This window comes from Agelaius phoeniceus, chromosome 12 (assembly GCF_051311805.1).
Source record: "Agelaius phoeniceus isolate bAgePho1 chromosome 12, bAgePho1.hap1, whole genome shotgun sequence".
Lineage (NCBI taxonomy): Eukaryota > Metazoa > Chordata > Aves > Passeriformes > Icteridae > Agelaius > Agelaius phoeniceus.
Genome location: NC_135276.1, coordinates 15,932,992 through 15,956,666, shown reverse-complemented (window position 1 = coordinate 15,956,666; position 23,675 = coordinate 15,932,992). Strand labels below are relative to the sequence as shown.

Sequence of the window (23,675 nt, the reverse complement as noted above, 5' to 3'; positions counted from 1 at the left end):
CTGCAGGGACATCACTGGCCATGCTGGCCCCTTCCCTGCATCCCCTGGCATGGCACTCAGTCCCCTGGGGGTGCCATGCAGGGTGACCCCCCAGACAAGCCCCGTTACCACAAAATTTGCCCAGTCCCTCCCAGGGCACCCCCACAGCAGGAAGGCCAATGGCACCACAGCTCTCCACACACCCGACCCGTTTAATGGACATACAAGGTGGCTGTGCCCACTGCCCTGCCCACAGGGCACGTGCCCCAGGGCTTCATCCCACAGTGGCAGCAGCAGGGCCCGGACTGAGCTGAGCCCCAGCAGGGCTGCAGAGGTGGCATCTCCAAGCTCACACTGTCTTTAGGCACTACATCCCTGTATCCCCATGGTTCAACAGGAAACACAGCCATGAGCTCAGCCCTCCCTTCCCTACCACTGCAGCTGCCAGAGGCTGAGACCTGCCAGCCTGCAGCACTGGGGAGCAGCCCCCAGCCCACTCACCACCCGAGCTGCAGCGGGCTCACCAGGAGGAAGGGACCCTGCAGGGACCCATGGCAGATGCAGGCACGTGATGGGTGGCAGCCTGAGGGTCACAGCTAGGGGGAGGCACAGGCACTGGGGAGCAGGCAGGGCCTGGATGCCCTCCAGCCCCCCCATGACCATCCCCGGTCCCAGCCCGGCTGCTCTGGAGGGGCTGGGGGGGTTGGGCATCCCCCCTTTTCTGAGGCTGGAGCCATCAAGCAACAATGGGGTAGAGGGGCCGAGGCCGTGGTGAGGGTCAGGGGGAGGGGGTGTCAGGTCCATCTTAGCACCATGGTGGTGGGGGCGGTTGGGGGAGGGAGCCAGGGTCAGACCCACTCCTGCAAGGAGCGCTTGCAGTACAGGAGCATTCGGGGTGCGCCCTTCCTCTGCATCTGGATGATGACATAGATGAGGCCCAGGATGCAGAGCAGCAGCACCAGCAGCACCAGCACCATGACCACGCTCATGGTGCGTGTGTACTCATCGATCTGCACCACCACGTCCACGTCCCTGCCTGGCTGGCCATCTCCCTCGTTGTAATCCTCATCTTCCTCTTCCTCCTCCTCACCTTCAGTCCCCCCATCCCCATCAGGGTTGAAGGGGGGTCGGTCCACATCGGGCCAGCGGGGATTGGGGTCTGGGACCAGCTCCGTGTGACAGCCCATGAAGTCCCGTAGGATGGATTTGGGATAGCCTGGCTCTGTCTTGAGACGCTCATTGTCGAACTTCCAGTACTTTGTGCCTCTGTAGAAGTAGGTGGAGGCTGGGGGACAGAAGATGGAGACAAGGGGTAAGCGGATGGGCACAGGACACAGCAGAACCTGGCCACCCCTGCAGATGCCCAAGACAGCAGGTTTTACTCCCAAGACTGGTGAAACCCCTCAGAAGGGGATTCACTGCTGACTCCCACACACTGTCCCCAAGTCCATCCCATGTGGCCAGGCTATCAGAGGGACAATCTCATCTCCAAGACCCCCACTACCACCACCCCCCACCCCTCTCCTCCACTACTTACAGGCGTCCGGGCTGAGGAAGGCTCCCTTGGGCGAGGGAGGGATGCCCACCCAGACAGAGATGGGCTTTGGGTACCCAGGGTCCACCGAGCGTGTGTCCTCATTGAAGCGCCAGTATCTGGGGAGGGAGGTGGGGGGTAAGTGACAAGCACAGGGGTCCCGCTGCCCAAGATTCTCCCCCCTGGCAGAACCCCAGACACTCACCTGTCCCCACGGAAGAAGAAGGTGTGTCCCGTGGGTTCCCACCAGACGGCCGTGTCAATGCTGTCGTAGGGGATGCCCTGCCCGTAGGTGACCAGGGGCTGTGGGTACCCAGGCTCCAGGTTGGCTTCTCGGAAGAGCCAGTACCGGTCACCTAGAGGGAAAAGAGTTGGAGAAGGGGGATGAGAAGGTCCTGCCCAGCTGCTGTAGCAGGTGCACAAATGGATAGGGATAGTGGTAATGCCTGTGGCCACCCTGACTCCTTGGGATCACACAGCAGCTGTGGCTGGGGAGGTGGGTCAGGATGAGATGAAGCCAACCAGCTCTCAACAGCTTTGTGGGAGACACTGGGGTCTCGCTTCCACCTCAGCCCTCCCATCCAGCTTTCCTGCTCACCTTTAAAGAAGACGAACCTCCCGTCATGCCTCTCATAGGCAGCATCAATGTCCCCAGGGAGGCCCCGCCAGAAGTGTCCGATGGGCATGGGGTAATTGTCCAGCACCCGGTTGTGCCGGACCCTCCAGAACCACCGGCCCTGGAAAGAAACAGGGTTGGCAGAGGATGGAGAGGACACAGGGACACAGTCACCTTGCTGAGGGGTCCTCGCACCCACAGACCCACTACATCCCCAAGGAAGGGGCAGGAGTGGGTCCTGGCAGGTACCTTGAATACAAACATCTCCCCACGCAGCACCGCCACGGTGTCAAAGTCCCCATCGCAGATGTCAGGGCCATACTGGTCAGGTCGGTCTGGGCTGCCAGGTTTGGGTGGGCGCTCTGGTTTCCCCGGAGGGGGAGGTTTAGGGGGTCTCTGGTCAGGCCTGCCAGGTCTCCGGGGTGTCACGGTGGGCAAAGGCTTGGTGGGCTGAGGGTGCCCATCTGCGGTACCTGGATCGGGCAGGTGAGAGAAGGGATGTGATGATGCAGACCAGCAACACCTGTACCTTAGTTTCCCCACACACATGCCCAGAATCCCACCTCTGGGATGATCCCCCAACCAACTCCTCACCGTAGAGCTGCTGGATGCCCTTGAGGTCATCCTCAGGCAGCTGGAAGTTCTCTGTGTCCATCCACTGGTAGAAGGGTGCCATGATAGCACTGGGGTTGCTGGAGTGCTCCAAGCCCAGTGAGTGCCCCAGCTCGTGCACAGCCACCAGGAAAAGGTTGTTCCCTGCATGGAGAGGCACCATCAGCAAGAGGGGGTGGAGAACATGACACATGAGGCAGACTCCTGGACCCAGCATCCGGCAACAGGGGTGCTCTAGTGGGATCAGCCTGCATACCCATGGTGGACCTGCTCTCCCTGCCAGTCCTGTCCACACCAGCACAGCTCCCCCCTCCACCCACAGTGGCCACCAGGCTCCTCTGGTCACCTTTACAACCTCCTTGGCCCTCAACTCACCAGACACATCTGCATTCTCCAGTGTCCAGGGCTCATCCAAGTCGAAATGCGTGTCCCCCCCCATGCCAGGGCCGGGAAAATAGGCATGAGCCAAAAATCCCCCAAGGCCATCAAAGGGAGAGCTGTCTCCATGGAATCCAGAGGCAAAGAGCACCATGATGTCAGCCTCCTTCTTCCTCTTCTGCCGGATGTCCTCGTAGGCCACCTCCCGGAAAACCAGCGGCGTGGCTTGCTCCCACACGCGGAAAGCTCGTCGGACAGCCTCGTGGGAGTGGTACCGACCCAGCTTCTCCGTGTAGTTTTGGATGCTGGGGATACAGAATTCACTAGGGAAGGCCTGGAGCAGCACTTTGAGGGGATCTATGGGTCACCATGGGCCTGGGGGAGGGAATCCCTGGCCGTGCTGGGTACCTGAAGGTGAGGTGGCTCTGGCTCCAGCGCCGCCCTGTCAGCGCGTACCGCTTCCGACGCATGTTGGACTTCATCCGCGCTCCAAACTGATCCGGGACCCCACAGCGGGGACGTTTCATCCACCTGCCAGGAGGACACCGAGCCAGGGCTCAGCCCACCACAGCCAACATCCCTGCGGGGTTACAGCACCCACACACAGCAGGGACACAATCCTGGCTGCAGAGGTGCAGCCCCCAAAAGGGGAGAAGCACAAGGGGAACAGCACCCACTCTTCCAGGTGCCAGCAGAGCCCCAAGGCTGTCAGAGAAAACCACAAAGCCCGAGAGTGGAGCTGCCATCTGCCTGAGCAAGGGGACAATGGAGAAACTCACGCCTTGGTCTCCTCGTCCAGGACGCCGGTGACGGTGATGCCGTAGAACTTCTGCATCTCGGCGAGCGCGGCGGAGAAGGTCTGGGCCGAGCGCATGGTGGACATGCGGCGGCTGGGCTGCGGCAGGTACCCGTAGAGCCGCAGCCATGCCTGGCCGGGAGAGCCACGCGTCAGCCCGGCACCGAGCAGCCCCGGAGCTCCCCAGCGCCCGCTGGGGAAGGATCTGCCCCCGCCTGCCTGCACCCCAGCCCCACGGCCCTTCACAGGGCGGTCAGTGGCAAATGCCACTCTCGAGCAGGCAGCGCTGCGGCAGCAGGGCACGGGGTCCCTGCCCTGCCCTGCCCTGCAAGGTGAGGGAGCCGGGGATCTCGGGGGGCTGCTGCCGGATGGGCCGACTCCAGGGACCAGGCAGCTGGCAGGGGGCCAGGCTGCCTACGGGCTGCCTGTCCCTGTCCTCCTCCGGAGGCGTCCCCTGGGAGCTGCCGAGGGATGTGAAGCCTGGGACCCCCACCCCGGCCTGCACCCACAAAGGAGCTTCTGTCCTGCGGGGCTGCAGCCCCAGGGCGGGGGGCAGGAGGGTGCTGGGGCGGGCCGGGGCTCTTCCTTCCTGCCCCAGCCTCCACCTCCTCTTGTCTGCTTTAATTGCATTTTATTTTTATCTTTATTATTACTCTTTTGTAACTTTTTTTTCCCTCCTACTTTTCACTTATATTTTCCAAATTAGGGGGGTTTTCCTTTTAATCTTTAAAGCTTTTTTTTCTAAATTCCTTCCAATTCTTTTTCCTTTTCCAAGTCTTATTGCTCTTCCAAGTCTTTTTCCTTTTCCAAGTCTTCTCCAGGTTCTCCAATCCTTTTCCTATCCCAATTCTTTTCCTATCACTTTTTTTTTTTTTCCAAAAACGGCTTAACATTTTAATTGCTAAAAACACTAAATCTATTAAATTCTTCTACCCCCACTCCCTTTCCCCGGCAGGGTGGTGGAGCAGAGCCTTTATCAAAAGCCCTTTCACCCCCTCCCCCGCCGGGCACAAAGCGCTTCCTCCCCACACCCCGCACCCGCCGCCCGCCACCCCCGGCGGCGACCTGCACCCCGCCACCCCGTTCCCCGCCTGCACCTGCCCCGGCCGGCGGTGCGGCGGCCCCGCAGGTGCCGGTGCGGGGGTGCGGAGCCCCGGGCCCGTGCCTCACCTCGGCGTTGATCTCCTCGCCCGCCGCCCCCGCCAGCAGCACCAGCAGCACCACGAGCGGCGGGAGGCGCCCGCCCGCCCGCCAGGGGGCGCCGCCCCCTCCTGCCATTCCGCGCCGCCGCCGGGTCGCGGCTGCCCCCGGCCGCGCCGGGCCGGGCCGGGCCGGGCCGGGCCGAGCGCGGCGGTGTCGGAGCTACGCCGCCCTCATGGCCCGGGGCCGAGCCGCCGCGGGGGGCTGCGCACGGTGCATGGGAGGCGCTGCCAGGCGCGGCCCGTCGCCTCCCGGCCCGCCTATTGTGCGTGAGGTCAGCACGGCGGACCGAGGCACATTGGCGACCGGAGGGGCGCGGCTCCTCTCAGCAACCCTGCCGCCCTCTGCCCGCCGCCGGGAGCACCGGAGCGGCTGGCGGAAGGCGGGCGCGGCGGCGGCGGCGGCGGCGGGGAGCGGTGGGAGCGGGCGGGGCGGGGCCGAGGCGGGGGCGGGGCCGCGGTGGGGCGGGGCCGGCGGGGGCGGGGCCGCCCCCCCGCACGTGTGTGCGCGGCGGGCACAGACCCCAGAACCGGGCACAGACCCTCGAACCGGGAACAGACCCCGCACCGGGCACAGACCCGCACCGGGCACTGACCCCCGGACCGAGCACAGACCCCGCACCGGGCACAGACCCCCGAACCGAGCACAGACCCCGCACCGGGCACAGACCCCCGAACCGGGCACAGATCCCTGAACCGGGCACAGACCCCCGCACCGGGCACAGACCCTCGAACCGGGCAGAGACCCCCGCACCGGACAGAGACCCCCGCACCGGGCACAGACCCCCGAACCGGGCACAGACCCCGCACCGGGCACAGACCCCCGCACCCAGCCCTGCCGGCAGCCGCCACATCCCCGACTTCGCCCCCACAGCCACCGTGCCCTGTCCCGGGGGTCTCTGACACCCGGTGTTACACAACCGGGTGCAGTGCCAGGCCCGGCTGGGGCCGGTGGTTGAGCATTAACCTGGGAGAAACCGGTTTCACTGAAGTCCCCAGGGGCTAAATATATCTCTGTTTGTTTTTCTTTGCCCCAAAAGAAACTTATCTTGCAGATCCCCATCCCGGAAACTAACTGGCTAAAGACTTAACAGATTTTTTGTTAAGCACTTCAAAAGGCTGCTGGCAGCGGCAACTGGCTGCGATGCTCCCAGGGACACAAATCCCGACTGTCTGGAGATGCTCCCACAGACAAAGCCACTCTCTGTGCCAGGACAGGCAGCATGGAGCTCACAGGAGCACTTACAGAAGTGGTCTCACGTGAAGCTTTGCAGGAGTTGTGCGTGTCTAAAAGGAAACGGCTGAAATACACCACAGACACAATTTTATGACATGAGGAAACAGATTTTTACTGTTCAGAAGTCCTGGACAGACATGGAATAAAAGATTCAAGGCATCACATCAACATCCTGTTCCAACTACCTGAGAAGTTGCAGCTGACCAACCCACAGGGACAAAAGCATAAAAAGGAGTTTCTCCCAAGGGACAATGTCCAGCCTGTGATCCCCTGGCTCATCATCCACCTGGGGTGCTGATCACACAGTGTGGAGCCTGGGCAGGAGCCGCCACCCCTTGACTCACCTGTGGGCACTGCCCTCCCAGCTCAGGCAAACACTGACACTGTCTGTTCCAGGGCTCACCCACACCTGGCAGCAAGCCCTTGCTCTTTGGCAAAAGGATCAGACACTGAAATGTCTCTACAGAGGCAGCAGCAGTGTGAGAGGGACACAACATGACTCAGGAGCTTGTCCGAGCTGGCTTACAGTAGGAAAACACTCAGGGAAGAGGATCCAGCTCCATGTCCTTCCCTCTTGCTACTCAAAACATGCCCAGAGCCTCCCTACAATCTGGCAGTGCTACTTCCCACTGTGTGAGACACTCTCCCTTTAGTAGCAGCTTCCCACGCTACCTTCTTCCTCCTTCCCATAAGGCATCTATGGCTTTTGAAGAATTTTTTTTTCTTTTTTCTTTTTTTTTTTTTAAATCAGCAAAATTAGCGACCGTGGGATGTCTGGAACCGCCAGTGCTGACTGCAGCACATCCAGCAGCAGGGATGAAATCTGCTACAAGCACACTTTTCTTCGGGCAGCAGCTCAAACTGGAAGTGGCCTGACTTGAGGCCACCAATGCCGCAGAGACGCTGAGCAGGCAAGAAGAGCGCAGAGGTGCGTGAGAGCCCACGCCACCCAGAGCTGTGCCAGACCGCAGCCCTTGTTCCAGGGTCAGGCTCTTCGGGGCTCCAAAAGGCACAGCCCACCCGCCCCTACCTCAAGGGGAAGGAGAAGTACTTGTTCCCTGACTTGCAGCGGATCTGCTCCCATTGGATACGCAGCAGGAATGCTGACTCCTCAAACCCATCCACAATGTCCTGGAAAACAGAGGCAGGAGTCAGTACCAGGAGAGTGGATCTGCCAGAGGATGGAGCTGGCAGCTCCCTGTCTGAAGCAAGTCACAGATGAAGCCATTTGCAGCTGGAAGCCTCAGGAGGGTGATTTAACTCATGCTCCCCCCAAAAGCTTCTCATCTTTCAGCCCACTGAAGTTTGTCCTGCTCAGTTGAAGAGAATGTCCCACTCTGCACCCCAGGCAGGGAGATGTGGCTGGAGTCCAGCTCTGCCCTCCCCCTGCTCTCCACACCACCCCATGTCTGTGGGGACACACCTGGAGCTCCTGCAGACACTGCCCTTCCAGCCTGCCAGCCAGGTCCCCCACGCACCAGGCCAAGCTGATGTGGAACGATGGGTCCTGAAGGCAAAACAAACAGGGATAAGAATGTGAGCGCTAAAGGAGGCTTTGCTCAATGCACAGAGCCACAGTGGGACATCTGGCATGATGCTGCTGCCCTGCCTGGGATCACAGAGGCTGGAGGATCCCAAAGCTGGGAGTCCCCTCTGCCAACTCAACAGCTGCAGAGCTGATATGGACAGTGCTGGAGGCAAGAGGAGTCCTGGGCTTCCCACCCCAGCCCCTTTGGACTCCAGTGGGCAAGGCTGCCTGGCTCCCAGCCTCCCTGCGCTCAACTCTGCAGCTGTGGGAGAATCTCTCAGGACTGGTTTTGGAGCAGGTACATGGGTCACTGCTGAATAATCCACATGAGCTCCTTGCTCAGCTCTAGGCACAGACAAACTGGGCCCTGGCCCTTCCAAATCCCAAACCTGTTCCCAAAGCTAGTACTAAGCAAAAAGGCTGGACTAATGCCCAAGAAAGCTGCCCAAGGCAAAGACACAAGGATTGTCCTCAGTCTCACAGTGCCCATTCAATCCTAGGACAACCCTGTTTCCATGCACAGCAGGGCAGCCACTGCAACTGGTTCCTGTTTATTTGAGTGAACATCTCACAGGGAACCAGCCAGCACGTCCAGACTGGCAGGGGAGCAAGCAGGAACACCTCACCTTGTAGAATGTGGGAAGGTCAAATTCCTCTAGAACGCTATCCACCTCCGAGACCAGCTCCAGCAGCTGGAAATGCCCAGCAGAGACCTCCAAGCCAATAAAGGTCCTAGAGAAAGGCAAGGAGAGACTGCAAGCACCCTTTCATGCTGCAGAAAGCACAGCCCTACGAATACACAGCCCTTCATTCCTACTGGGCAAATTCCTTACTCCCTAACACAAGGAAATCTGAGGAATGCCAGGTTTAAGCATCCAGGGATGCTGATTGTATTCTGAAGAAAAACAGAAGATGTGGTAGCAGGCAGAAGCAGGATTGGATGATGAACCATGCAGATTTACTAGATTAGCCTAGTACCTTTTGGGACATGGAAATCAGTTTTCCAGGCAAAGGATGCACTGGATGAATTTCAGCAGAGTGCCGTGCCCACGCAGGAGCTGCATTAAAAAAGTGGAAGTTGCTGGAGAGGTTTCACAGTGTGAGAGGAAGCAGGGAATGGGAAGTACCAGGCTGGAGAGGTGTGACAAAGAAGTCAGCACCTCCTCCAGGACTGTGGGGATGACACTTTCTAGTGTCATTTAGAGTCATCATTTCTTCCCCTCCAGGAGGGAAGCAGAAGATTCAAGTGTCACCCAGGTTCCATATCCACTTTTTCCTACCCATGACTATCTTGGGCTGCCTTTCCCACCAGATTCAGCAACTTTCTGCAATTTTAATCACCTTTGCTTTGACATTCAAAAAAAACTTAATTGCATTCCATTGGAATCAGGCTTCTGAGCTGATGCCCAGGAGAATTAGCACCATCTCAGCTATTTCTCTCCAGCTCTTGGAAGACCTGCACTACAATTTCACGACTGGCACTGCTGCCAAAAGAGGTGGTCCCACTCTGCTCGCCCCAGGCTGTGCACGCTGGCTAATGAGACCAAAAGCTTGCAGAGAATCAGTGCCAAAGCCAAAACTTTGTACAGATGGCTGGGGAAAGGTGTGAAATGTCTGGAGATGATCTGGAGGTGATCACATACTGTGTTGTCACACAGCTCAACTGTGGGACAGGCAGGGTGACACTTCCCATCCACCCAGCAGCCTGCTCAGACTTCTCCTGGGGCAGGCAGGCTGCTCCACTGTGCACTCACCTGGTTTTGTTCTGGTTGGTGTAAACCTTCACTTGGTCAGCCACGCAGAAGAACCTGAAATAAGAAAGATCCTATTTCAGCTGCAGGGAAAAAAATAAAAAAGGAGAAGATGAGGAGGGCTCAGGATTGTTACCAAGCCATGGAAAGATACAGGCAAATATAAGCTGCAATCGGACCAAACTGGTGCAACCAGAACCTCTTGGGGCTCAAATTAATTAATTTCCCTCCCATTTCCAGCCCTCCAAAGCCTGCACAGTGACAGAAGCTCTGAAGAAGCTGATGCTCAGCCAGTGCCTGAGCCACATGTAAGCAACAAAACCACCCATGGTTTAGAGGATGGCACAGCTCTGGCCTGATCCTGGAAAGCCAAAACCTGATGCATCTGGTGCCAGATCCTGAGGCAGTGAGGAAAAATCCCCAGGGCTTTAATGTCCTGCCAGCACCAGCTGCCAGGGACACCTTAGGGCGTGGATGCTGGCAAAACACGGGTCCCGAGGGCAGGGGAGGGGTGTGAGGAGCGCTCTGCCGGGGCTCTGCCAAACCCACCTGTGGAAGGCGGCCAGGCGCTCCCGGAGGGAGCGGACGAAGGGCTCAATCCAGTGGTAGCGCAGCACCACGCACTGCGAGAGGCTCAGGTGGAACTCCTCCATGGCAGCCAGCGACGGCACGAAGGTGCGGGCGTGGGACACCAGCAGCTCCAGCAGCTCCAGGAACTCCTCCTGGGCAATGTCTGCGGGGCAGCGCCGTCAGAGGAGCCGCGCATCCCCGCCGGGACCGAGGGGCGCAGCGGCTGAGGTCCGTCCCGCCATCCTCCCGGACCCATCCCGGTCCCGGTCCCGGTCCCATCCCGCTCGCGGTCGCGGTCGCGGTGCCGGTACCTACAGGGCAGGTAGACGTGCGTGGCCCAGTTGCCCCGCTCGTGGGGGAAGCCGCGCACGCGGCCGCCGTGCCGGGAGCTGTCATCGCTCACGACCTCCAGCGGGTCCGGGTCTCCGGGCAGGCCGGCGGGCACGGGCAGGCGGGGGCGGCCGGCGCTGCGGAACCGGAGCGGGGTGAGAACGAGGAAGAGGAGGAAGAAGGCCGCGCGCTCCCGCCGCCTCCCGCGCGCTCCCGCCGCCGCCACCCCACCGCACCCACCTGGCCCCGGGGAGCCCCTGCGCGGCGCCGCCCCGGCACCCCCCTTCCTGCTCCTGCTCCTGCTCCTCCTCGGAGCTGCTGTAGCCCACCAGCGCGGCGCTCATGGCCGCGGCCCCGCCGCCACGGCCCGCGCCCCGCTGGCAGCGCAGTTGCCGGCGCGGCCCGGCAGGGGGCAGCACTCGCCGCGCCCGCCCCGCCTCCTCCGCCGCTGCCGCGGCCGCCCCGGCCCGGCCCGCTCCGCTCCCTCCGCTGCGCTCCCGCCCGCCGCTCGCTCCCTTCCCTCCCTCCCCTCCTCCCTCCCGGCTCCCGCCTCCACGCCAGCGCGGGGCTCGGGCGCAGCGCGCAGGCCGCGGCCCTGCCGCCGGCGAGGCCTCCTCCCGCCGTAGGTGATCGGCCCGGCCGCCGCCGCCGCCGCCCTTTGTGTGCGCCTCGCCGGGGCGGGGGCGGCCCCGGGCGGGCAGCGACCCCCTACACCCGAGCCCAGCGCGGGGCCTCCCGGCGCGGCGGCGGTGAAGGCCTCGGGGCGCCGTCCCCGCGCTGCCAGCGGGGCCGCCCGATGGGGAGCGGCGAGCGGCGGGCCGGGCCTGGCCGCGGGCTGCGGCGGCGGCGGCTGCTGGTGGCCTGCGAGCTCCCCGGCCGCCCCCGCGCCCCGCGGCCCTGAGGCGGCCCGGGCCTGGCGGGAGCAGCCGGGCCATGCCGAGCAGGCCGCCTCGCCAGTTTGAAAGTACCTCTGCGCTCCCGACCGCGCTCCCTAAATGGTTGTCGCTTCCCACCTCCCACGGAGGGATGAGTTAGGCTGGAGCTGGCGCCGACGCGGGTCCCCGCGCAGAGCCCTCGGTAAGCCAAGGTTGGTATCGCTCTCCCCTGCCAGGGGCGCAGTTTTCCCTCCCCGTTAGCCCGGGGTGCGCCGCCGGTGGGTTCATCCTCCCGCGGTTCGCGGTGTGTGCGGGGGAAGGTGGCGTCCGGGCTGGGCTGAAGTTTGGTGTCCCGCCGAGCTCGGTGCAGGTACCGGCACTGCGAGCCCTCGCTCCGTCAAGGTGAGCTCTGTAGGAGAAGGAGAGCATCTGCGTGCCTGCAGGGCTGTGATGGTGCCCCTGGGGGCTTTGCTGGAGCACAAAATGATGAAGTGTCCCCACAGTCAGAGGTGGGTCCAGGACTACCTGAGCTGCGGGGCTCAACCCCGTCTCAACTGAGTGCCAGTGGAGGTGGGGATGCTGGGGAGTGGGATTCTCTGATGCTCTTTATTGCATAGTTTTAAACATAAAAAATATTGTTGTGGCAGACCAAGGATTTCCTTACCCTGAGGGCAGGTGGTTTGACACAGACATGGGGGTGCTCTCAAGGCCCAAGAGTGCTGCTGGCTGCTGCTCACCAGGGCTTGCACCTTCTTCTCTCTTGAGGTGTGTTGACACTGCTGCTATCTGCTGCTTGCTGGTGGGTCTTATTCTTCTCTAAGTTGGTGCCAGGTTTTATTGGACATCTCACTTTCCAGTGAGCCTGATGATGCTCTGTAGCAAGGCCAGGCTGCGGATCTGGCATAGGTTGGTTGGCTTCAGTGTACTTTTATTACATAGTTTGGTAGGAGGTTCAGCTAAGCCACTGCTTTAACTCCACTTTTATCTTCACAGACTGATCCCTGTGTCTGAGGATAGGATAACACTGAGGGCAAATATTCTCCTGAGCTCCCTGGCTCTTCCAGTCTACAAGCGCTGCCCAGAGAGGGGGAAATGCTTTGCGTGCATCCCTTGGGTAATGGGCTCGATATCCAGGCTGCAGGAGGAGCAGAACCGTTTCACAGAGCTGTTTCAGCTGGGGTGGGATCATGTTAGGATGTGTAAAATCTAACCCAGTAGCTTCTTGATTGCACAGTGTTTGGTGCATAGCCTGTGCAGAGAGACCATGTTCTGGGACAGTGCCACAGCAGTGCTGGACATCCACTGACCCCCTCAAGGCTGAACTGAGCGACTCCTGGGCAGTTTTGCTGCCTCTCATGAGGGCACAACACCCAAACGTGTGCCTGGCTGTGTCCAAACAGAGCCCAGCCCTTTCCAGGCTGACAACTCCTTGTCCCAGGCCCTTTGCACAGCAGCAAGTGGAGCTCTGGTTCTACAATGGCTTCTTGGTAGCTTTGCAGGGATGCAGGAGAGTTTTCAAAGAGAGACATGGGAGAAGGTTGATAGAGAATTGCCCACATTTCCTCTAAGAACTGACATGAGCTGTCTTCTTTCCTGCAGAGAGAGCTGCTCCCTGGGTTGTATCCTGTGCCCCTCACAAGTGTGAGCACGTCGCAGCCAGCACGGAGAAGAGCCTCCTCTCCTCTTCAAGGCACTTGCCTCTGCCTCCTGTTCCTTTGTCCAAAAGAAGGAAAAGCCAGACCAAATCAGTCCATAAAGAACCTGTGCTGGTCTAAGGAGGAGGCTCTGGAGTCCCTTCGCCGCTTTTCTTTCCAGGATCCTGGCTGTGGGCTGGATTTTCTGGTCTCAACTTGAGGGGATCATTTACAGGGAATCAGGATCTCAGAATCTTTGTGTCTTGCTTTTACTTGAACCCTTTCATCCGGGAAGCTGAAGCTATCACTGCTAAAATCCCATTTTTTTCCCCAAGCATGTCAGAAAGCTGGCAGCAGCAACAGCAGCAACCACAGCAGCCGCCGCCACCGCAGCAGCACCACGCTGGGGCAGCCGCCCTCCCAGAGCACTCCATCCCTCCCAGCACTGCTGACAACCCCCTGGGCTGTGCCGTGTACGGCATCCTGCTCCAGCCAGACCCTGGACTGCAGCACCACCAGCACGCCCCCATCCAGGCTGGAGAGCCATCCCACAAGTGCGGTGTGTGTGGCCATGACCTCGCCCACCTCTCCAACCCCCATGAGCACCAGTGCTTGCCAAGCCATGACCGCTCTTTCCAGTGTACCCAGTGCCTGAAGATCTTCCACCAGGCCACCGACCTCCTCGAACACCAGTGTATCCAGGTGGAGCAGAAGCCCTTCGTGTGCGGGGTTTGCAAGATGGGCTTCTCCCTCCTGACCTCGCTGGCGCAGCACCACAACGTCCACAACGGCAACGCCATGAAGTGCTCTATTTGTGAGAAGACCTACAAGCCTCCCGAGGTGGAGCATTCACAGCCTCTCGACCCCTCGGAGAAGCCCTACAGCTGCTCCATCTGTCAGAAAACCTTCAAGCACCTCTCGGAGCTGTCCCGGCACGAGCGCATCCACACGGGCGAGAAGCCGTACAAGTGCACGCTGTGCGACAAGAGCTTCAGCCAGTCCTCCCACCTGGTGCACCACAAACGGACGCACAGCTCGGAGCGGCCCTACAAGTGCACGGTGTGCGAGAAGACCTTCAAGCACCGCTCCCACCTGGTGCGCCACATGTACGCCCACTCGGGGGAGCACCTCTTCAAGTGCAACGTCTGCGAGCTGCACTTCAAGGAATCCTCGGAGCTGCTGCAGCACCCCTGCACGCCCAGCGGGGAGCGGCCCTTCCGCTGCGGGGAGTGCCAGAAGGCCTTCAAGCGTCCCTCGGACCTGCGGCAGCACGAGCGTACGCACAGCGAGGAGCGGCCCTTCAAGTGCGACCTGTGCCAGATGAGCTTCAAGCAGCAGTACGCGCTCATGCGCCACCGCCGCACGCACAAGGCCGAGGAGCGCTTCAAGTGCAACCTGTGCGAGAAGGGCTTCGTGCAGCCCTCGCACCTGGTGTACCACCAGCACGTGCACGGCATAGAGAACCTCTTCAAGTGCAACGTGTGCCAGAAAGGCTTCAACCAGTCCTCGGAACTGCTGCGGCACAAGTGCGTGCAGAACGCGGAGCGGCCCTTCAAGTGCGCGGTGTGCAACAAGTCCTACAAGCGGGCCTCGGCTCTGCAGAAGCACCAGCTGGCCCACTGCGCCGAGAAGCCGCTCAAGTGCACGCTCTGCGAGAGACGTTTCTTCTCCTCCTCGGAGTTCGTGCAGCACCGCTGCGACCCGGCCCGCGAGAAGCCCCTCAAGTGCCCCGACTGCGAAAAGCGGTTCAAGTACGCGTCGGACCTGCAGCGGCACCGGCGCGTGCACACGGGCGAGAAGCCCTACAAGTGCTCCTCCTGCGAGAAGGCCTTCAAGCAGCGCGAGCACCTCAACAAGCACCACAGCGTGCACGCCCGCGAGCAGCAGTACAAGTGCATGTGGTGCGGGGAGCGCTTCCTGGACCTGGGCCTGCTGCAGGAGCACAGCGTGCAGCACACGGCCGAGGGTGCCTACCAGGTGGCTGCCTGCTTGCCGTGAGCCTCCCACCCCGCCGTGGCTTTCAGCTTGCATGGGACGCTCCCGAGCCTCTGCCTTCCCTTCCCTCTCCAACCTCCAGGGAGTGTGGGGGAAAGGGGGGGCACGGTGTGTGGGCAGGTAAACTTTCCTCTGGCCTCAGATATGCCGCCTGTATCGAAGTAGCAACAGACGACGTGGACATCTCAAAGGGGTGGAAAGGAGAGGAGGGAGGTGGAGGGAGGAAGCTATGCCTGTAGATGCCTGGTGTTCCCTGGACTGTAGTTTGTGCTGTACCTGCAGTTCCAGTCCTGGAGCTCAGCTGTCTGTTGCAGGCACCAGCTCTTTGCGTGCAGCCTTTTTCCCCTGTCCTGCTGGCACGGTTGGTGGGGAGGATTGGGTGATTCTCCTTCTGGAGAGAGTTTAGGAGCAAGGCAGAGCCAGCCCTCCTTTCTCCCAGGGAGTGCTGCTTGGCATAGAGATGGCAGATTTCTGCTGCTGGGGTCTCCCAACTTGGTCCAGGCTCAGTTGAGGGCATCATTTCAGATCATTAGTGTTGATTGACTGCCCCAACCTCCCCTGCTCTCCCTCCTTCTAGAGTGTTGAAAGGGAAAAGCCATGGGGCTTCACAGCTCCAAAAAGCACTTTGGCATTGCTGCTTTTGCAGTGGCTGGCTGTCACACTCTGCAGGGGTCTGAGTGAGCCTGCCTGCCCCCTGTCCCTGCCAGCTGCACAGGGAGCTGTAGGAAGCTGCCACCAGAAAGCATGGCACGGAGCACTGGGACAGTCTGCCTGGGAGGAGGTCATGGACTCTCCCTCTCTAGAGACATTCAGAACCCACCTGGACATATTTCTGTGTAACCTGCTTTAGGTGACCCTAACTTAGCAGGGGGGTTGGACTAGATAATCTCCAAAGGTCCTTCCAGCCCTAAAGTTCCATGATTCTGTTACAGCATTCATACCCTGCTCCCAACCAAAAGCCTGCCATTCAAGAGCTGCTTCCCAAGGCACTTAGCCTCCTCCTGCCTTGCCTCCAGCCCCTTGAGCACCCCTTGGGCTGACTGTGGTACCTCCAGCAGGGTCAGGCAATGGGCTGTCATAGCTCCAACACTAAGGGGTGAGATGAACACTACAATAACCTACAGCTGTGAGCCAGGAGAATCCTTTATGGCCTGCAGGCTCAGCTCCATGGGGAGGGCAAAGTTAGCAGTGGGTAAAAAGTCTATTTTTTCCCCTCTTGCAGGAGTCCTGTTTTACCCCTTTGCCCTTTCTTTACCTCGTCTGTATTCTTCAGGTTTTGCACACTTCTTGTAAACATCACTTAAAAATAAATCTCCCCTAGCAAGGTTGATGCAGCCTCAGGTGTTTTCATCTGCAGGAATTTGCTGGCTTCTCATGTCCAAGAGATCCATTACATGTCAGTTAGATGCCTTGGAGGTTGAAAATGTGCCTACTAGGTTGTCCCCCAGCCTTCCCCCTCCATCTCTCCATCTTTGGAGATACTGAGTGTCCATCTGTGGAGATGTTCAGGCCCTGGCTGGATGTGGTCCTGAACAACCTGCTGCAGCTGACCTGTGCAAGCAAGGAGTTGGACCTGGGGGTCTTCAGAGGTCCCTGGCAGCCTCAGCTCAGCTCTGCTGTTGGCTGGTGCTCCTGTGAGGTTGCAGTGAGCAGCAGCCAGGGTGTTGCCCATGTGCTGCACGAGTGATTAGGACAAGGTTAATGACTCTTGTCCATGGCAAGTGTAGACAGATTAACCTTGCAGAGGGTTGGACTGGGCCTGCATCTCTTTTGGGGGACATTTGTCTGAAAGGTGGAGAAAGGCTTTAGTTTTCCATTTCCAGCATGGTGAGGGGGAACAGGGTGCATTTTCAGGGGCTGGGACAGGGAAGTGACAGGGTAGACCCTGGGGCTGAGTCTTCTTCATGTGCAACTTTAAGGTGATTAAAACAGACTGTGCTCTCTGCTGCCCAAGGAAGAGGGACCCATGATGGTTATCTTACTTTGTGCTGCCTCAAAGATGTAGAACTTCCTACCAAGTTTTCCATCTGTGTTTCTTTTTCCTCTTTTTTTTTTTTTTGTTTTACCTTTTTTTTTAAAAAAGCAGTTTGTTAAAATTCATTAAAAATACTGTATAGTTTAACTTGATGTCATACTGAATCTTTAAAAAGCAAAAGAGATGTGGTAACTTGGATTTTTAAAGAGCTCTTTAGTTCTAGGTAACTGGTTTTTGCTGTTTAATATGTAGTAAGTTCAGTGTATGCTTTGCTGTAGGAGTAAAAGAGAGTCCAAACAAAGGAAGGCTAATCCTGTCTTTGCAGAAGGGCTTGGTGGTGATGGAGGCTGCAAATGTGGGACCAGATGAGGACTGTGGCACTCACCTGAACCCTTGCTCTGTTCCTGCCTTGGGCCATGGTTCCTCTGCTCTTTGCCAGCACAGCTGCCAGGGGATCAGTGGTCACTGGCAGCCAGGATCAGTGCCCAGGGCTCAGAGCTTGCAGAGAGGCTCAGCTTTGCTAGGAGGGCATTGTGAGATAGAGTCAGCTGCAGCCTCCATGGGCTGTTGTGGCTCTGCTGTTTCTTTCTGGAGCAGCAGAGGAGGGTTTGGAGAAATCATCAGCTGGATGTGCCCTGCTCTCTTCCCTCCCAGGAGCCTGGGGAACTGCCTGGGTGACTGCCTGGCACTTGGAGCAGAGGAGGGTGGTGCTGAGCCCCAGACACAGCTCCACACTTTGCAGAGCCTTGGTACAGCTGGACACAGGGACTGTTGGGGGGTGTTTCTCTTCTGCTGAGCAGCTGGGAAAGCCCTGGACATCCCAGTGAGGCTCTGCCTAGGATGTGGCAATGGCCAAGCAATGCCCTGGGCAGAGAGACTCATCTGGGCTGTGTGCATGGGACCCATGCCAGGGAGAGAGGGGAGAGCTTGGCAGGGATGAGCCCAGGTCCAGGTCATCAGCTGGTGAATAGGGGCCTCCAGGTTCAAAAACATAATGGTGCAGGATTAGAACATCATTATTAGGCCTGGCTGTGAGTCCATGGTGGCTCAGTCTCTTGTTTCATTTGCTGCCCTGCAGGAGCCCAAATCCAGCTGAAGCCCATGGAGAACATGCAGCTGGAGAACATTGCTGTGTGGGGTGGGCACTGAGTGGCCACAGAGAGCTTTGGGTATATTTTTATAGGAGCATTTTCTAGCTGGAAGCAGCAGTGTTGCCTACAGGGCTGGGGGAAGGAGGTCCATCTCCATTGCTGTGCCTTTAGGTCAGGTTGTGTCAGTGAGGTAGGAGGAGGTGGAGGCAGCAGGAGGCACAGGAGGGTCAGGAGCACTGTGCTGCTGTGTGGGGAGGCACAGGCTGCCCTGGGAGCTGGTGTCCCTGGGACATCACACTGCAGGGCTCTGCTCACTGCTGATGTTTCCTTTTCAAACCAAAGAGCAGCTGGGGCCAAAGCCCTCTGGGGAGTAAACCATGTCTCTACTCTGTACCTGTTGCACTTCACTTCTGGTGTTTATTTCGAGCAATTTTCAGGCTCCAGCCTCTGCTTGGCCCCTTGCATTCCTCAGTGCCCTGCAGCACCCCAGAGAGCTGCTGTGCTGGAGCTGCTGTGCCATCAGCCCCGTGGCAAGTGCTCCAGGCCGTTCAGGACCTGGCTGCAGCCCACCTGAAGATGCTGAGGGGCTGGGTAGGGGGGTCCCTCCCAAAGGGTGGCTCTCCTTGGCAGGCAGTCTGAGTAGGTGGAGAGGAGGGTTAGGTTGGGCAGAGGTTGTGTGGGTGTTCTCCAGGACATAAGTCCTGCTCTCTAGGGCTGTTGTTCCTCTGGCTTCCTGGGTCCAGGAAAAGGTAGTCTGTAACCTGGGCTTTTATTGATCTTCACTTCCCCTGACCCTACCTACAGGATGCCTTTAGTTGTCTCAGCTCTTTCCCTTCCACAGCTTATACTTTTAAAAGACATTCTCAGCTTCTTTTCTTTGTTCAGTTCTTTATTTGTAAGCAGTGGTTTGTTTTTCATTCCTTCTTCCACACTGATTGTGAAGTCCCTTCCTTCCTTCCTTCCCACCTCCCTCTGCTCTCCCCAGCCCCAAATTCCTTTCCCAGGCTGAGGCTGGATCCCAGTGATACCAAACCACTGATGGTGAGATCAGGTGTTTAGGACCTGAGTCTTGCTGGAATGCAGTGGTCCTTCCCCCCAGCAGGCCATCCATTTCACTGGGCATGGGCAATGCCTGTGACCTGGCAGCTTGGCATGGGGTCCTGCCCATGCTCTGACAAGTGAATCCAAGCCAGGACCAAGAGCCAGAGCAGAGCTGTAGGAAATGGAGACTGGGGTGGGAGCTGCCATTTCCATCTCCAAGGCTGGGGATTAGGTCAGGGAAGGACTGTCAGCATTCCTGGGAGGTGTCCTGGCACTGGGGTGGGCTCAGGCAGTGCAGTTGGTTCCCCTGGGAGTGCTGTGGAGCACCTGTGTGCATCAAGCAGGCAGCTGAGCTGAGTTAGCTGTGGCAGGGACACCCCTGGGACCAGGGGCATGCTCAGGTGGCCATGCCAGCTCTCTGGTGAGCAGATGCCATCTCTGCAGTCTGGGTGGGAAGATGTTCATGCTCTGATCTTGGGGCCCATGTGCTGGACTGGGGGACAAAGGGGAAAGCATCCTCCGACTGAGTTTTGGGACCATCTCTGGGCACTCAAGCCTGCTCTTGCAGGGAGGAGGGAGGAGAACACTTTCTGCACTTCCCTTGGGTATTTACCATCAACTCCAGGCTGCAGCTGAAGCCTGGCCATTACAAAATAGGCAAAACCCTCTTGTTTATCTTGTTATACTTCAGAGTTTGACTCTCTCCATTGGGTGGTGAGTTCACCTGTGGGAAGGTTCCTGTGCATGCAGGTGAAATGCTGAGGTTCAGTAAGGGCAGGCCAGTGAGGTTTGGGGCTGCAGCTCCCCCCAGACCCAGGTGAGGACCCAGCTTCTCCCCAGCTTCCTCTGCAGCATCTCCTGGCAGCTGCCCCTGGCACTTTGTGGATGTGAAGATGCTGCTCTCACAGCGTGCCTGGGATGCTCAGTGGGGAGAGCAGGACCGCAGGTGGCAGCTGGACCGTGGGCTTGTTTCTGAGTGCCTCCAAGCCGTGGATCTGAGGGACTTCATGGTCAGGGAGATTCCTGGGCACCTCCCAACCTGTGCTCATGACTCCAGCAGAGTTTCTCGGGCTGTCAGGAGTCACAGCCAAGGTTGCTGAGGTTTGTGTGGCTTGCAGTGCCTTTAACACTGCTCTCCATGTGTTTCTAAGATGATACTCCATGTATGTGTGTATATATATTGTAATAACACATCCCGCTCTTCTGTGTGAGTGTCAAATGGTTTTGCTTTACTAATAAATTTATAGTTATTTATACCTTCCTGTGGGTGTGTAAGGTTTCTGGAGAGGAGGCCCTGTGCCAAGCGCTGCCTCCTCATCTGTCTTTATGCTCTGTCTGGCTCTGCTTGGGGTTTTTTTTCATGTTTTCTTTCTTTCCCCTGAACTTTTTCAAAGTAGAATTGATGGTTCATCTTCCTGGTAACCAGAAGATGCAGGGTATGAGCAGGCTCCCAGGGGCTGAAAGCAAACACAAGCAGAGTATGCTGAGTGGTTTTGCCCCTGCTAGAACTGGAATGATCCCTCCCCAGGTCAAAACTCCTCCCTGGGAGCTTCAGGGCAGGAGCAGGCAGGAGTCTCTTCCTGCCCAAAGGGAGCAGCTGTTCATGGGGCAGAAACTGCTGCGTGTTGTGCTCTGGGATGCCAGCCCCACATCCAACTGTTCAAGCTTTTCCTGAGGGTTTGTTCTGCATCCCTCATCCTGTGACAGCAAGAGAGGAGCCTGCTACAGAGCTCTGGGGCTAGGCAGGATGGGTACTCGTTGCCCACCCATGGAGCCAGGGAAGGAGGAAGCAGGTCAGGGAGCTCTGGGCGTGCAGAAACATGCTGGACATGGGCCACAGAAGCCATGTTGGCACCTGGATTCCAGGGTGTCATTGTGGCCAAGATTAGGGGCAGTGGGAAAGGCTGGCAGTCGTGCAGGGCTGGAGGTAAACGGATCAAGCAGCAATTGGCAGGCTCAGCAAGGGGAGGCTTAGCCCAGCCCAGCGCAGATTTGCTGTGGTTGCTCAGGAGCTGGGGCAGAGCTGTGGGTGGAGCACCCTTGGCACATCACCTTGTGTCACCCCACGGGCTTTCAGCAGCTCCAGTGCTGCTCCTCTGCACATCCCTGCACCCCCTGCCCATGGGTGAGACTCCTGCCTTCCCCACATCACTGCTGGTGAGTGCCTGGGGTACCTTTGGGATTTTGAGAGCGCTCAAACCTGTTTGATTTTGGGTTTGTTGTTTAGTTTTTTTTTTCAGCACCCTGCTGCACGGAAGGCAGGCAGGCTGCTGGAAGCCAGGGCACTCAGGACAGCTGGGTGGCAGTAATCCCATTTGCAGGCAGCACAGGGCTAATCCCCGCAGAGCCCTGAGCCGGTCGGGGTGGCTGGGGGGGCAGTGGCGAGCTGCAGTGGCCAGGGGAGCCCTCCGACCCAGCGTGGCTGCCCAGGGAGGCAGTGCTGAGCCCGCGGGGGTAAGTGGCAGCCAGGGAGGCGAGGGAGGCTCTGCAGGGCCACCTCTGCCATCCCAGGGGGTTTGGGGATCTGAAACAGCCGGGGGAGGAGCTGTGCTGGTCCATGGGGAGTGATGCTGCGAGGGCTGGGTGGTGTGGAGGTTTCATCAGCTGCTGGGGGGGAAGGAAAGGCCACGGTGCTCCCTGCTCCAAATGGGGCTGTGGGTCTGTGCCCTTCTTGCTCTTAGAAATGAGACCAAGGCCCTTTGCTGGCTGGCAGAAGGAGCTGCCACAACAGGTGGTGGCACCGCTGGGTGCCTGCAATGCAGGGTGCAGAAGGCTGCCAACTCTTTCATGTCACTGAAGGCAAATCCTGGCTCCTTATTCCTATTTCTTTCAGCAGCTAATTTTGTGGGGACCCACAAATGTTTCTGCCCATTTCTCGTTCAGATCTGGCAGAGGAACAGACTCTGCCCTCCACTTTCTCTCCCAGACCAAGGACAGGGATATGGTCCAGGCTTTTACAGCTGCACAAACTCATGGTGAGGGAGGAGGAGCCCTTGGCTGACAAGGGGGGCACGCTGCAGCCTCAGGGGACTTTCTCCAGGATTGTTTGGGCTCAGTTGTGCCCATGGACCCTGGGCTTCTTTGGGACCAAAGCATGGGTGGAAATGCCTCTGCTGCAGACACTGGCAGCTTTTCCTTCCCAGGGTGTTCACAGCTCCTTAATCCCTTGTACCCAGTGAGATACAAGGTGATTTAATTGATTTCTGGCTGTCAGGCCTCAGGAGGTGTTTTACAGCCACTCTGTCCAGCTGTGGGGTCTGGGGGTCTCTGAGAGACTGCATGGAGTTGCAGGCAAGCAAAGGGCTGCGGGCACACATCACCCTTCCTGCAAACCCCAGCCTGGAGTTTGGCTTTGGAGAGCCCCCAGTGAGCCATCTCAAGGGAGCTGAAGATGTCCTGCAGGCCTGAAAGCTGCATGAGGGGTTAATTCAAAGAGCCCAGTGCTGAGCAGCTTCCAGCCTCTTCCTGCTGCATGTGGGACTGGGACTGAAACTCCTGTGCAGTCTCCTGGCCAGGCTGGAAGGAGCTCAGGGCTCTGCTTCCTTTTGCCCTTCACAGGTATCACCTGGGGCTGTCTGAGGTGCTCCTGAGCCCTTCATTTTGGGCAGAGTGGGGTATCTTTAGAGGGGCATTTTGGGCAAAGCACAGCCCTTCAGAGAGACAACAAGAGGTGACACCCCCAGTTTGAGCTGGCTGAGAGCCCCCAGCTCTTGTTCAGTACCTAAGGGGAATGTGCAGCATCACTTGGCTCTGTATCCTAGCCTGGCTTCACAAAGGGAAGGAAGGGACCCAAAAAGACCAAGCAGCCAGAGCTTGGACAGCTCTGCAAAATCTCACTTTTCCCTGCCCTATCAACATCACAGCAGCCAGTGCTGGGTGCCTTTGCTGCCTTTGCCAGAGCACCCAGCAGGTGCCCCAGCAGCCACCAAGTCCCTGGGGTGTGGCTGAAAGGTGGTGGAGCAGAGTTGTTTAGCAGGGACAGAAAGAGGGGATTTGTGTGTTGTGACATGAACTTCCTCATAAAAAACATCTTCAAATTACTGTTCAGCTTCCCTCAAATAAAAAATGATGGGGAGAGTAGGGAGAGCATCACAGCTTCTGTGATCTATCTGCAATGGCTTCCTAGTCAGGACAGGTGTGAAAATAAAACATCTAACTGAGGAGCTACCTTCAGGAAAAGCAAGTTTAACTGAGATGGTGAGAATAAAAGAGTGTTTATTTTGCTCCCAATAGCAGTGAGGGATGAGGCTTGAGCTGGGGTTTGCTCTGGCTGTGCTGCAGTGCCGTGTTTCCCACGCAGGACCTGGAGGCAGAGGGACACCAAGGACCTTCTTGGGCTGCTCAGGAGACAGCCCAGTGAGTGGCTGGTGTTGCTGGGCAGTGTGCACCCCCGTGCTGGGCTCCTGCCAGCTGGAGAGCCCGGGCAGTGCCCGCAGCCAGCGGGATGATGGGCTGGATTGACCGGGTGGTGCCCCAGCCCCCGGTGCCCCACGTGGCAGAGGAGACCCCTGTGCAGCCAGCCAAGGTGAGCAGG

General features: G+C 58.6%; 4 protein-coding genes across 8 annotated transcripts in view; 2 read left to right on the top strand and 2 right to left on the bottom strand.

The window, feature by feature from the left end:
* Positions 1–173: 173 nt before the first annotated feature.
* MMP15 (matrix metallopeptidase 15) lies at positions 174–5,558 on the bottom strand. Its single transcript, XM_054640856.2, has 10 exons — positions 5,086–5,558; positions 3,899–4,047; positions 3,528–3,650; positions 3,117–3,424; positions 2,724–2,885; positions 2,379–2,602; positions 2,112–2,250; positions 1,719–1,869; positions 1,517–1,632; positions 174–1,264 (listed from the first exon to the last, which is right to left on the bottom strand). The coding sequence occupies exons 1-10, from the start codon at positions 5,191–5,193 to the stop codon at positions 828–830; spliced, it is 1,917 nt and encodes a 638-aa protein (XP_054496831.2). The 5' UTR covers positions 5,194–5,558; the 3' UTR covers positions 174–827.
* An 879-nt stretch (positions 5,559–6,437) lies between these two features.
* USB1 (U6 snRNA biogenesis phosphodiesterase 1) lies at positions 6,438–11,465 on the bottom strand. Of its 2 annotated transcripts, XM_054640857.2 has the most exons (8): positions 10,771–11,465; positions 10,516–10,667; positions 10,180–10,363; positions 9,634–9,687; positions 8,506–8,611; positions 7,775–7,858; positions 7,382–7,482; positions 6,438–7,254 (listed from the first exon to the last, which is right to left on the bottom strand). In XM_054640857.2, the coding sequence occupies exons 1-8, from the start codon at positions 11,463–11,465 to the stop codon at positions 7,020–7,022; spliced, it is 1,611 nt and encodes a 536-aa protein (XP_054496832.2). In that variant the 3' UTR covers positions 6,438–7,019. The 2 variants fall into 2 exon arrangements, with proteins under 2 accessions (XP_054496832.2, XP_054496833.2); XM_054640858.2 differs by having other exon boundaries at positions 7,052–7,482.
* Positions 11,466–11,469: 4 nt separating this feature from the next.
* On the top strand, positions 11,470–20,397 carry ZNF319 (zinc finger protein 319). Of its 2 annotated transcripts, none has more exons than XM_077184875.1 (2): positions 11,470–11,607; positions 13,005–20,397. In XM_077184875.1, the coding sequence occupies exon 2, from the start codon at positions 13,376–13,378 to the stop codon at positions 15,035–15,037; it is 1,662 nt and encodes a 553-aa protein (XP_077040990.1). In that variant the 5' UTR covers positions 11,470–11,607; positions 13,005–13,375; the 3' UTR covers positions 15,038–20,397. The 2 variants fall into 2 exon arrangements, with proteins under 2 accessions (XP_077040990.1, XP_077040989.1); XM_077184874.1 differs by having other exon boundaries at positions 11,479–11,617.
* Positions 20,398–21,203: 806 nt separating this feature from the next.
* Positions 21,204–23,675, top strand: part of CNGB1 (cyclic nucleotide gated channel subunit beta 1) — a 30,863-nt gene continuing 28,391 nt past the window's right edge. For all 3 annotated transcript variants that reach the window (XM_077185058.1, XM_077185057.1, XM_077185056.1), the window contains exons 1-2: positions 21,204–21,298; positions 23,442–23,666. In XM_077185058.1, coding sequence (XP_077041173.1) covers positions 23,586–23,666 — 81 coding nt within the window. In that variant the 5' untranslated portion in view covers positions 21,204–21,298; positions 23,442–23,585. The remainder of the gene's footprint in view (positions 21,299–23,441; positions 23,667–23,675) is intronic.

What these genes read in the sequence shown, in the direction of transcription:
- MMP15 (XM_054640856.2), bottom strand. Translation starts at nt 5,193, where the DNA reads ATGGCAGGAGGGGGCGGCGCCCCCTGGCGGGCGGGCGGGCGCCTCCCG. An exon ending in GGAGAATGCAGATGTGTCTG is followed by an intron (nt 2,886 to 3,116) that starts GTGAGTTGAGGG and finishes CTCTCCATGCAG; the next exon opens with GGAACAACCTTTTCCTGGTG. An exon ending in GAGGTTCGTCTTCTTTAAAG is followed by an intron (nt 1,870 to 2,111) that starts GTGAGCAGGAAA and finishes TTTTCCCTCTAG; the next exon opens with GTGACCGGTACTGGCTCTTC.
- USB1 (XM_054640857.2), bottom strand. Translation starts at nt 11,465, where the DNA reads ATGGCCCGGCTGCTCCCGCCAGGCCCGGGCCGCCTCAGGGCCGCGGGG. An exon ending in ACCTTCCCACATTCTACAAG is followed by an intron (nt 7,859 to 8,505) that starts GTGAGGTGTTCC and finishes TTTTGCCTTCAG; the next exon opens with GACCCATCGTTCCACATCAG. An exon ending in AGTGTCTGCAGGAGCTCCAG is followed by an intron (nt 7,483 to 7,774) that starts GTGTGTCCCCAC and finishes TCTGTTTTCCAG; the next exon opens with GACATTGTGGATGGGTTTGA.
- ZNF319 (XM_077184875.1), top strand. Translation starts at nt 13,376, where the DNA reads ATGTCAGAAAGCTGGCAGCAGCAACAGCAGCAACCACAGCAGCCGCCG.